The sequence below is a fragment of the Neltuma alba genome, unplaced genomic scaffold (genome assembly GCF_004799145.2).
Source record: "Neltuma alba isolate B1F8T4 unplaced genomic scaffold, ASM479914v2 tig00012522_pilon, whole genome shotgun sequence".
Classification (NCBI taxonomy): Eukaryota; Viridiplantae; Streptophyta; class Magnoliopsida; order Fabales; family Fabaceae; genus Neltuma; species Neltuma alba.
The window spans coordinates 189,146-201,627 of NW_021636989.1; the positions used below are offsets into that span (position 1 = coordinate 189,146).

Sequence of the window (12,482 nt, forward strand, 5' to 3'; positions counted from 1 at the left end):
CCATATATAATAAAAATCAAGCCTGTTTCCCAAAAAAAAAGGTTGGGGTGAGGGGTGGAACCTGCTGGCACTGGTTTAACTAACTCGGATGGAAACAAATGCTGGTCCTCATCCTCTTTTTGCTTGACCACATATAATCGTCGATTTAATTCACAAGAAAAATGAAATATTATTTCGTTGCAGTCAACTTGCACGTTTGCAAGTCATGCGTTGAGAGATGCAACATAAAAGCAATACAAACCGGCCATCATGAACATTCTACAACGAACGAATGACAAGGTAGCACAGACAGCTTAATTTTTCATCCACTACTTCCCTTTATTTTTAATTCCTTTTCCTTTTTCTCCTCGAACTTGTTAGCACAGGACACAGGCATTGCAGATGTGCCGGCACAGAGGAGATAATGTTTTGGTTATGATGTGTTTAAAGGAGAAAAACGAAGCCTGATTTAGGAACTTTTTCACTTCAAACTCTATCCTAAAAACTAGAGTGGGCCTCGGCCGAGATGCCCATCCAACCAAACACTGAAAAATAAGCAGATCAGGAAGGCCAGGGCAAAGCTCGGAGACAACTTACAAAACAAGTAAGTCCTTTCCATTGCCACACAGCAGACTTTCCTTCTCTGTATATGGCAGTCCATATATCCACCAAACTATCCTAACAAGAATCTGAACACATCCCTCAACGAAATAATCCCCTCCACGCGCTTGCTGCCTGGCTCCACAACCACAAGTCTTCTAACCCCTGTGTTGTTAACATAAAATTGACGAAAACTGGTGACTGAAGATACCTTCCTTTTCTTTCCTTTGCTTCACAATATACATATATGTATGTATATTCATTTTTTTCTTCAAAAATATATGGAGAATGTAGAGAAGAAATGAAGCAAGGGGTTGTCAGTAAAGAACATACCAGGATTAGCTAACCGCTCCATCACTTTATACAATGAATCAGATCTCAAACACATATGACATCTCTGACCATTGTAAAAGCCATAAGGTGAATTTCCATCTTGTCCCAAGAGCAGTGCCTGCGACCATGAGATGCAAATCAAAATTAGGAAAGTGAAACCAAGTAAGAATTTTATTTAACTCCGCCGTTCCCTAAACTCATATATTCTTGCTAGTGTTAACATTTTCCAGAAGAGAGGCACATTAAGTGTCATTGAAATATTACCTGATGGATGCTAATTTCATCAAGCGATATCCATGCATAAGCTTTATCTTTAGCCAGTGCAGTAATATCACTGAGAAGAAAACAGGCACGTATCAAACCACTTCCAAGGTATAAAATAGAAACTTGGATCCTCATGGGCACAATGAACGAGTGTGAGATATTACCTTCTTGAATATATGTCAAGCAACGAGTCATTACCATCCACAATGGGTATTGAACTAACTTCAGCTGCAAAGGAGAGTAATTTCACATAAAAGACCAAAAGCTAGAAATAAGTCAAATGTAACTGTTATGCTCCTAACCACACCACCAATATTACATAATAAATAAATAAAATCCAAGTTCTCAAATAGTAGCAAGATGTTTAATGGAGAAAAGGACGGTTCAATTTTTCAATCCATTTCGAAATTGAAGTATGTTTTAACATACATGATGGAAAACTTGATTAAAAAAAAAAAAGAAGAGCAGCGATACAACGGATCAGTAACTACAGGCCCTCCCAAGGGTGCTGAAGACCTATGAGAAGAGAGTGGAGAAAAGATAGTGCATGGGAGCCCAGGGCAGCGTTATCTGCCTATGAGGCGTCCAGCAAGAAAGAAACAGGAACTAAAACGCTAAATATTACACGGGACAAGAGGAAGAGGAGAGTTTATGCTCTTGATGGGAAACATATGAGGAGCAGAGGAGATGGGGGTTTAGAAAGGGGGACAAGCAAGAATTCAGTATGGCTTGGAAGAAACTCTAGCCTCTCAAAGCAAGAGGAGTCTATTTTGCTATTCTTTTCTTTTCTTTCCTAAAGTTCGACAGTTATTTCTGCAAGAACTTACTATATAAGTCCCTGTTTTCAGCATGGAGTTGGAATTCAAGCATATTTTGCATAAAACAATATTAACCTAAATGTTGCTGGAACATTTAATTGCTAACAAGAAAAACCTTGATCTCTAAGCAACAGAAGAAAAATAATCACCTTGAATTAACAGAGACAGGGCAGCACCAAGAGATGCATTTGACCTAAGCATTGCAAGTGGCTGTGTATTTGATTCCCCAACTTTTGGCACCCATGTACCCATAGGTAATGAACCGATTGGCAGATGAAAAATGGGCAAGGAACTGGAGGAATGCTTAAAGTGCCTGCAAATACCTGAAAAATTAAGTTCATGCATTAGTTTTAAACCATTTTCCCAAAACAAAAAGATCTAGAAGCTTACATTTTAGGATTTCTGACAACGAAGCAAGATGTAGCAGCTGAGGAAATGAACCATCCTGTGATCCGGACTGAATAATAGGAACTGATGCCACATTGTTTTGCAAAATTTTCAAAGCCACATCTTTCAGGCACTCATGAGGGCCAGCCTGGAGATTAAACATAAATTCAGCATAAAGAAAAATCACACGAGACAAAATACTTCAGATGAAGAACGCTATTATTAAGGAGAGGGAAGCTAACGAGCAATGTCTTCTATTCATAATGTCAAACAACCTTTCAAACTTTTTATGCCATCTAAGAAATTTTAAAGCAGTCTGCCTCCCAGAAGAAATAATTTAACAAAATTATAACATATCATAAGCCTTGAGTTACTTTAAAAAAGAAAAGAAAAGCGGTCTTTCAAATATTTGATCGGTTTTAACACTCATTTCTCCTAAAATTGCTGAATACCAAATTCTGCATCCCAGAGTTTCAAGCAGGGAAACACTAAACATTTAAGGGAAGATGAAAATTTAGAACAACCAATGCATGCAACAACAAAAAAAAGTTAGAATAGCATATGCCCATTTGAGCAGTTTGTCACAAATCACAACAGAGGCACCTACATGAACAAAGTGCTGAGGATATGATCTCCCACTGTCCAGTGTTCTGCTTTGTTGTACCTTCACCTCTTTCCATGCTGCTATAGTATGAGTCTCAAGTTGCTCTTCAGTCAAATTTGACCCATGATTACCCAGCTGAAATTACACAGGTTAAATTACCAACAGAATTTAATGCAAAAGCATTAAATTTAGAGTAAACTTCTTTCACATCACTCACACAATACTTCATTGCTATTCAATGTCTACCATTGTAAGAAAAAGACTGTGAATACACAAGAATGCACCATGAATTCTCTATAAGAGTAAGTTTAGAAACTAAAATGCAGAAATGATTCATTATAAAAGGCATGAGCATGCATATTCACAATAACAGAGATGCCAAAAACATAATGGAAGAACTAGAAGAGGTTTTGCCATCAGATTAGGAAATTCAAGAATGTATATATTTTCAAGATTCTTCCCCTGACAATTCTCTTTAGAACCATAAGAATAATAGCATAATACCTTACTCTAACAAGTTCGACAGATATTTAGACAGAAATACAGACTAAAATTTGCTTATAATGTATACATAAACATAAACTAGTTAGTGAATGCATGACACTGAACAAATTACTTTTAATTCCGCAGACCAAATATTATCATCTGTCAGAGCCACATAAATTTATTAAACTTCAAAAAATGTGGTCCGCATGAAGCTGCTTCACTCTAGAAACTATTATATATGCATGTGCCATTGCAAGGGCCTTAAAAGAGTCAAACTAATAAATCAGCTTGTAGCATGCAGATTATGGCATGTCTCAGAATTTAGCACAGCAGTGTCACATGAAAATTCTGATCCCCACAAACCTCTTTCAATATTAGAATGAAGTCCATAGCACTAAGCACTCCAACAAACTGGCTCTTGCTAAAATCCCATAAAGGAGCCATAGGTATGCCCTGTAAGCAGATTAAGTTATGATTCATACATGTGAGGTAAATATCAACCAAGTAGATGCTCAGACATTGCATGGGCCTCTTCACATGCGTGATTTTATGACCATGGAAATGCAAATATATGTTTTTTAATGGTGTAATGAGAAAGATATTATACCTGTTCATAAAGGACATGGAACGCCTGCTTAACTGGTAGGTTGATATCAAAGGCAACGACCTGTGATTGAAACAATCAAACCAGAAGCAAATAAGCAACATCAAATCAGGGTCAAATCCCCATTCAATGCCACAACAAAAAATCGAGGAGTAATATTCAAACCTTGCCTGAGTCAGGAAGCAACTCATAAGCAGTATATGTAGACAAGAATACTGCTATACGGTGGCAAGAGACCTCCAGATCAGACTCTGACACCCTTAAATTAGCTTCCTGGATATATGCAGTCAAAGGAGCTTAAATGAAGCAAAAACTTTAAGGCTACAGAAATTACAGTTTGATCTCCCAAACTAAGAAAGGAGAATAGAGAGAGAGAGAGAGAGAGAGAGAGAAAAAGGAATGAAAGGAATCATAAAATATATGAGATCAAAAAAATTTTGGCACCAGATCGTCCCATTAAAGAAAAATAACGCATGGATAAGATTCAATCTGATCAGAAGCACTGAGGGAATGAGAGGGAAGGGAAAACAGCTTACCACAAGCCGAAAGACATCATTATCAACCTCCATGTGGGATCTGCCAGGCATCTCAGGAATAAAGATGGAAGGCAAAGCATCCGGTTCTCTTGTCAAGAAAATAGTATTCACTACTCCATAGCTCCCAGTTACAAATGGTTGCTGCTCATCATGCTGCCACTCACCATCTACATTAAATTTGTACTGCACATCATTGAAGATGATAAATTTTCATCAGTTTGAATTGATTATCCTTACCATACTATACTTACAGATTTCAACATTTAATTTATCATAAATTACCTCAAGCAGAAACAAATAATAATAAAAGGGCACCATTACATTTGGTAATGAGAAAGGCCAGAATGTAAAATAAGTTAGCTAAATTCCACTCTAAATTACGAGTGACAACAATTTATCTATTTGTTGACCTACTGTCACTTTTCACCATCATAATGGAGCATACCATCAAAAGCTAACATATCCATATTCAACTAGTTGCTACAGGATAGAACAGAACAAGTACCTAGCCTACCAATTATTGATTAATTTGGCATCACACCAAAGAGAAAAATACCAAGAAAGGGGCTGGATATGACTAGAAGGGGCAAAAAAAAAAAGTTATACAGTAACAGCACAGTGAAACTTGGTAGAACTTATCAAAATTCCCATATTCCGCATACAGTCATGTTAACAACAAAGTACCTTTTCACATCAAAGAATGTTGTCTACTCAGTTATATATAAAACAAAAGAGTAGGCAACTGCAAAAGCTCTGTCAAAGAGAAAAATACCAAGAAAGGGGGTGGATATGACTAGAAGGGGCCAAAAAAAAAAAAAAGTTATACGGTAACAGCACAATGAAACTTGGTAGAACTTATCAAAATTCCCATATTCCGCATATAGTCGTGTTAACAACAAAGTACCTCTTCACATCAAAGAATGTTGTCTACTCAGTTATATATAAAACAAAAGAGTAGGCAACTGCAAAAGTTCTATGGAAAATCTGAATAACTGAAAATTACTCCCCAAAATCTAACAATGCATAAATATGACTCGATAAGCAGAAAAAACGATGTCTTAAAGTAACTTGTTTACAAGCACATCCCTCCGTTTTCTTTCCCGCAACTTGTGCAAGCAGTAAGGACTGGAGTTTTGGAACCACAATCTCATCCCCCTACTTTTATCTTTGAGGGGAAGTGCATTCAAACTAAATGGTCCATTGGTCAAATATAAGAACATGACGTAAAGTTTCAATCGCTAGTATTGTATTTCCTCAGGTCTGACAAAGCATAGGGGCCAAACAACCTGATGATATCCCGGCATTAAGCTGCAAATAACTTGAAATGCAGTAGGACATCCCTCCATAGGAGACATAGGTATATGTTCAGACCACCTGGACACATGAAGGTTATAAATCACATTAATGCGACCAATACAGAAACAAAAGGGGGGGAAAACAATTATAAGAATGCACTCAAGAACAAGGCCAATCATATCTATGGAACCATCAATCATGTTGAGCAACAAATGAGGATGATCTAGAAAGTAACTAGATTTGTAATGAATAATTCAATAACTCAAATCCTACCTTGTGAAAGAGCCACTAAGAAACACCTTTCTTCCCCCGTAAGGCCAGACGAACCGCTTTGGAATCATAATGGATCCTGACACTCCACTGCTTTCATGTCCTGTATCCGCTACTGAAGCAAACATTTCACCGGGATTTGATACGCAAAAAACACCCACAACTTAGAGCAACTTTCCAACTTGTATACCCGAGAATAGCCGGTAATCTCCACAAATAGAATACTTCATAGAAAGCCTTTTCGCACGGGATCCTCCACAGCAGAGCAGAGGACCCCTTAAGACTCACACATGCAGTGGACCTTCACAATTATCGCAGGGAAATCACACCCTATGACTGTAATCCCCGAAATTTAACCATGCGCAGCGCCCACTAAATCCAAAAGCCTAACAATCGACAGAGCTGATCAATAATTGGGTACCTGAAATGAACGGATTATAGTGCCGTCAAAAAAAAAAAAAAACTAGAAGTTCTGCCGATGCAATTTCTAAAGGTACTAGAATTTCCATCCAATCTGGTAAAGAGTACGAGAATTTTACCGAGAGATTCGAAGTCGAGAGCCCTTGAATTGCCGGGAAATAAAACTAGCAAATAGCGTGGTTATGCTTTAATTCGTTCAGGTGATTCTACGTTAGAAGCCGTACCTCGAGAGAGTAAACCAAAAAAATTATCGATACTCAGGAAGTATAATGCAATGTGATTTATAGCTAAATAATATAAAGAGGAACAAGCGAGCAGAGGAAAGAGAGGAAAACAAAACAACGCATTAAAATAATTACAACAGCAGATACCGCTAACACAAAACAATGAGAGAATAAAGGAGATTACCAGGAAGCAAGGGGCGGGAAAAAACAGCGAGCAGTAAATATGTAATGAAGAGGCGAGATAAGAGATCTAAATCGGGCAAATGAAAATACCATTGCAAAAGAAGGCCATCCGCTGCATCATGCATTGTAGTATAGTACCCCCAATTATATGCAAATCCAGAAATCAAATCTGGTCAACTTTGTTACTTTTTGTCATTTAAATCTTTGGATACGTGCCATGCATTGGTGGGATTTTATTTAATACGTTCATTACATTACGAAATCAAGGGTTTCGTGACATAAATATTTTGATTACAGTAAGGATTACGCACTCGTTTTTATTAACGAGCAAGCCCTACGAACTTATTTGACCGGCAATTAGGTTAATCTAGAGTAGACAGGGACGAAGTGTGTTTGAGATCCAATTTGACTGCTGGAGTGGAATATGGGGTAGGATTCATGATTCATGTCCCTAATGCGAGGCATACTTGTGATAGCCCCTGTGATTTCACTGCTAACCAAACGGACACGAGAATCTCTTGTTTTGTTTGTCCACAGTCTCACCAGCGGAAAGGAAATGGAAGCTAAAAGCAACATGGGATCTTGTCGTGGGCCCTCGACCTCCGTAGCCCAATATGCGACTTTTTGGATGTTTCAGTAGGTATTGCTGCGTATCACGTCCCAATCGACTCACTTCGTCTAATCTTAATCTCCTCTGCGTAAATACAGAATGGTTGCAATTAATGAGTGTTGGGTCCAGTGAAAGCCACACTGGTAAATCAATATTCGAATTCTCGTTGAAAAGAGTATCTATATTTAATGTCTAACAGTCGATCAAACAAAATTGCCTCCACGCATAACATAACAGATGTTTCAAACTCACACTCCAATTATGATGATGCAACTATTTTGACAATCCAATCCCCAAAACTATCTCCAATATCAGAAGTAACATTTCTTTTCTTCAAACCTCGAAAATACTTCGTTACATTATAAAGCAAACGGACTTAGCTTGGTAAGGACTGACCTCATGAGACGGGGTTGGCCTGGTTTGAACCTCCAAACAAACCGTCTTAATAAAGTATTCAACATCAAATTCAGTTCCCATCACTGCGTCTACCAACTATGTCATTTACCCTCAACTTGAATGTCCCCATTAGATGAGTGCTCTCTGTCGTATAAGAAGCTGCACTGTATCGCATCACATGTAATTATAAAAGCGAAATTAAAATGAAAATGGTCAGTAGCAAAAACATGCTTGAAAGAACGTTAATAAAACGTGGTATTTAAATTTGATTTTTAATGGATTCATTTTCTCTACTCTTTTAAGCAAAGAATTTGCTTTTCGCCTCTCCCCTGTAATTAACTCCGAACTAACATGGCAATATATCAACTATTACCATTTATTGGGCCTAGATGCCACACATGATAGAGTGGAATTGGACCCACCCACCTTTCTTTGGGCCCAAATGCTATAAATCACCATTACCTTGTGCTACAAAGAGGTAACTAAATAAAGAAGATAAAATGTCGCCTTTGTGGGCTCTCATTCCTCACCATCGATGACTTGGTCTTGGATCCATCCCCTGTGGCTGTGACAGGTCACCACTTGTCTTTTCAGTGCCTTTCGTCGTTTTTTTTTTTCCCATTAAAACGGCAACGGCCTTCCATCTAAAGCTGCATAAAAAAGAAAGATTCAGGAACAAAAACAAGGGTGAAAAAAAATCTGGTGTGGGATAAAAACTGACAAGGAAGTGCTGAATTTTGATGTAAATTTATAAGGAGTTTGTAAAATGAAAATGAATAAATTCAAATAAATAAAATAATTTCAATCCCTAATACTTTACTTCAAAAAGATACCGGAGACTTGATTGAACGATACCGGTGGTCCAAAAACCAAAAGAAGAGTAATTCTGCTGAAAAAAGGAGTGTTCCCGCCATATTTAGGCGGGGCCCATGAGGCAATTTCGTGAATGGCCCATCCAGTGTACGACCAAGAGTCACAGACCATCACGGGGGTGAGGGCGAAATATCCCTACTTGACTACGGATTGAATGAATTCCACCGCTACTCTCACATATCTTTTTTGGCCTGAGCTACTCTTACATATCATTTCTTCCTTTTTACCTTCAATCACAATTTTAATCTCTGTATCTAGTAAATCTATATAATAAATCATATTATTTAGGCTTGCCGAATATATAGGACTCGGTCTCGTCCACTACTCCTTACCAGGGAAGTGAGATTACTCATCAGCATATCTTACCCATATAATTAATTCAACTTTGGTTGAGCTGTTGACATGAATGATTATTGTATCCCGTGTAATTAATTAACTCTCAGCACGGTTCCAAAATTTGTCTAAATTTTAGATCCGAGTGATGATCCAAAGTGGTGGCTAATGAATAATAACTGAAAGTATAGATAATGATTTTAAAGCACGTAGACCTTTTAAGGCAGACTCAAGCGATTGTCGGCCAAGGTGACTCCACCGAGAAGAGACGATGAAATCTTTTGTTCTGTCCAAATGCGTCATCATAGATCCTTTTCGCTTTATAATTGGAGCATCAATGAATGAAGGCAGGAAAGAAGGCAACGCTTTTCAAAATTTAAAATAGAAAAAAGAAAGAGCTTCAAAGCTCATGAAAAGCACTCTCAAGTCATCATTAATTATTAGTACTGATCCAACGCACTCATCAGCTGAGGTTTCTTTTTACCACTGTTAAACAGGAGCCAACAAAAAGAACTCACGAGATCTCAACAACAATAAGGATGCCGGAGAGAGAAGCACGTATAAATGGTAGTTTCCATTGTATCATTAAAAAGGATTAAATCATATGTTTATTATGTGGTCTCCATGTCATTAATGGTTAATGAATAGTTTAGAGAGAACATTCTGGCGAGTGATTTGTAAATCTGACTTTCTACGTAGGACTGGAGGGACTTGTAAAATATTGATTATGTGTATTCTGGAAGAACTACATAGGGGGATTATGTGTGTAGGATATTGAAAACTCTTTTTATATTACATGACTTTTTTGCTTTTCCTCTGTTGGTGAGCAGCAAAGATTTTTTTTTTGTTCCCCGCAAAGAAAGGGGAAAAAGAGCTGGACAGGAGGGGTAATAATTATACAAAGGCTGTAACCCACATGCATGATTGATATATAATCACTTTAATTTCTTTTCCTATTAAGATGCATGCAAAGTCCATTTTAATTACCTATTTCCTGTTCTTTATATCATTTCAATCATTCCCTGCCTGCCCTCCTTGGACTTTCATATATGCAAATTAAATATGACACTACTGAAAAGAGTGGGCACGCGCCAATTTTTCCTTTTATAACAGGAGATCAATTTATAAATTAAATCCATCTGGCTACATATTGAATCCTTCACTCACGATTAACTACCCATATATACATGCATGATGATTAAAGTCAGATTACGAAGATAAGTACTCCTCCGGTCCTAATTATAAGACCCAATTGATTTATTTGAGGAGATTAAGGAAGTAAGTTAAGTTAGTTATTTATAATAAATAAGTGTTGTTATTCCTAAAATATCCTTGCTAATTAAGTATATTGGCTAAAACTATCATTATTATAAAGATTATCTTGGAAAAAAAGACATAAATATAAGAGAGAAAATGGATTGGGTCTTATAATTAGGACCAAATAAAAAGTCAAATTGGGTCTTATAATAAGGACCGGAGGAGTAATTAATTAGGTGTGTGGCCCAACGATGATGATGCCCCACACATGTGCAGGAACTTTATTACTTACAATCAAATATTTCGTGGCCGAGACTTTTACTAAGTAAATGATTAGTTAATTAATTAATTGAGAGGCTCTTACTCTTTTTCACCACGGCATGCAAGGTATTGTCTTTATTGCGTGTACGACGAATGGCGGTGAGTCGGCCAAGGATGACAAATTAACACATGCGAGAGAAAATCATCAAAGGATAAATAAAATAGACGTTATGCATGCATGGAATAGTATATATATACACACATATATATATATATATAAATGGAAATGTCACTAATACAAACGAAAGGCGCGAGTTCCTCTTCGGAGGACAGCGAGAGAGACAGAGTATGGACGGCCTTCCTCCATCTGTACCATCGCATGGACTGCTCCATCAGAAGTTTCTCTTTGGCGGTTCTTGACTTTTTGTATCGTGTTCGTATATGATTAAATTTGCTCATGGGTATAGTATCTCAACCCATTTCATTTTTTTATATGTATTATTATTTTTTTAATTATTTTACCATTTGATTAAGTGATCTTTACATTAAGGATGAAACTACTCCTCCAATCTTTAATATGAGGCATATTTAACTAATTTGATTAGATTAAAGAAATTAGTTAATCATAAGAAAAGTGACACATTTTTCCTAAAATACTATAATCATATTTCTTAATATCCCCTCTCCCTCTTTTACTTGAATATAGTTGAGAGAGTATCCATATCGGTAATTTAGAGAAAATTGATAACTATAAGAAATGGGTCTTATATTTAGGACCAAAACCAACTCAAGAATTTGGTCTTATATTAAGAATCGGAGGAGTATATCAGGAGTGATATACATACACAGACATATACAGTTGTGTAGATGAAGATGATGGGGTTATGTTGGCAGGGGTGAAGACAGGTCATCGATTATCACAAAGCAAGGTGAATAACGACGACGAAGTATGCAAGCAACCAAACTACAAATGCATTCGGAATCGTCTCAACCTTTTTAGCTTATATGTATGTGACCATATACTCTCACCGCTGCCTTCTTAATTATTATTACGTCGTTAATGTTATACATATAGGCTGCAACGGCCGTTAGTTTGTTTACAAAATTCCAAAAAAAGAACACACGATATACAAACGACGTGATTGTCGGCTACGGCTCCGAATATGTTCATTCCTGCACACACATACATAAATATTGTTAATATATAACTAATAATAATTGTTGATGTGCGCAGAGGACAGAGGAGTGTCAGTGAGTATATGTGTTCTCCAGCTTCAGGTTTATGAAAAAAAGTCGGTGGGGGCCTATTTGTGAATCCAGCAAATCTGACGACCTTTATGGAGATATGATTCCTGGTTTTTTTTTTATATAGGAAAATACTCGAAAAATAAAACAAATTGTAATGACACATTGAGGGAAAAAATTAAATTAAAACATATACTACCTCTTGTTTTTAACATAAAAATTAGTTTAGTTTTTAATTTAATTCTAAATATAAGATATTAATCTACTTTGTCTCAAATATTTATTTCTTTTGTGCTCAAATAATCTCTATAGTGGTTGTATATGTTAAGGAGTCACTATCAATTTGTAATTAAAATACACATAATTAATAAAGATATTTTAAAACAGATAATATCTATTTATTATAAATAACTAATTCAACAAACTGTTTTATAATATCTATTTATTACAAATAACTAACTCAACTAACTTTTTTAATCTCTTTACATTAGTTAACTAATTCT

The 12,482-nt window shown here is 36.6% G+C and overlaps 1 protein-coding gene across 1 annotated transcript; it reads right to left on the reverse strand.

The window, feature by feature from the left end:
* Window positions 1–116: 116 nt before the first annotated feature.
* Window positions 117–7,078, reverse strand: LOC114728170 (sucrose nonfermenting 4-like protein). Its single transcript, XM_028915028.1, has 15 exons — window positions 7,006–7,078; window positions 6,717–6,821; window positions 6,181–6,598; window positions 5,898–5,985; window positions 4,612–4,794; window positions 4,241–4,348; window positions 4,079–4,138; window positions 3,835–3,924; window positions 2,989–3,120; window positions 2,385–2,529; window positions 2,144–2,317; window positions 1,341–1,404; window positions 1,177–1,246; window positions 913–1,030; window positions 117–744 (listed from the first exon to the last, which is right to left on the reverse strand). The coding sequence occupies exons 3-15, from the start codon at window positions 6,303–6,305 to the stop codon at window positions 653–655; spliced, it is 1,449 nt and encodes a 482-aa protein (XP_028770861.1). The 5' UTR covers window positions 6,306–6,598; window positions 6,717–6,821; window positions 7,006–7,078; the 3' UTR covers window positions 117–652.
* Window positions 7,079–12,482: the final 5,404 nt, after the last annotated feature.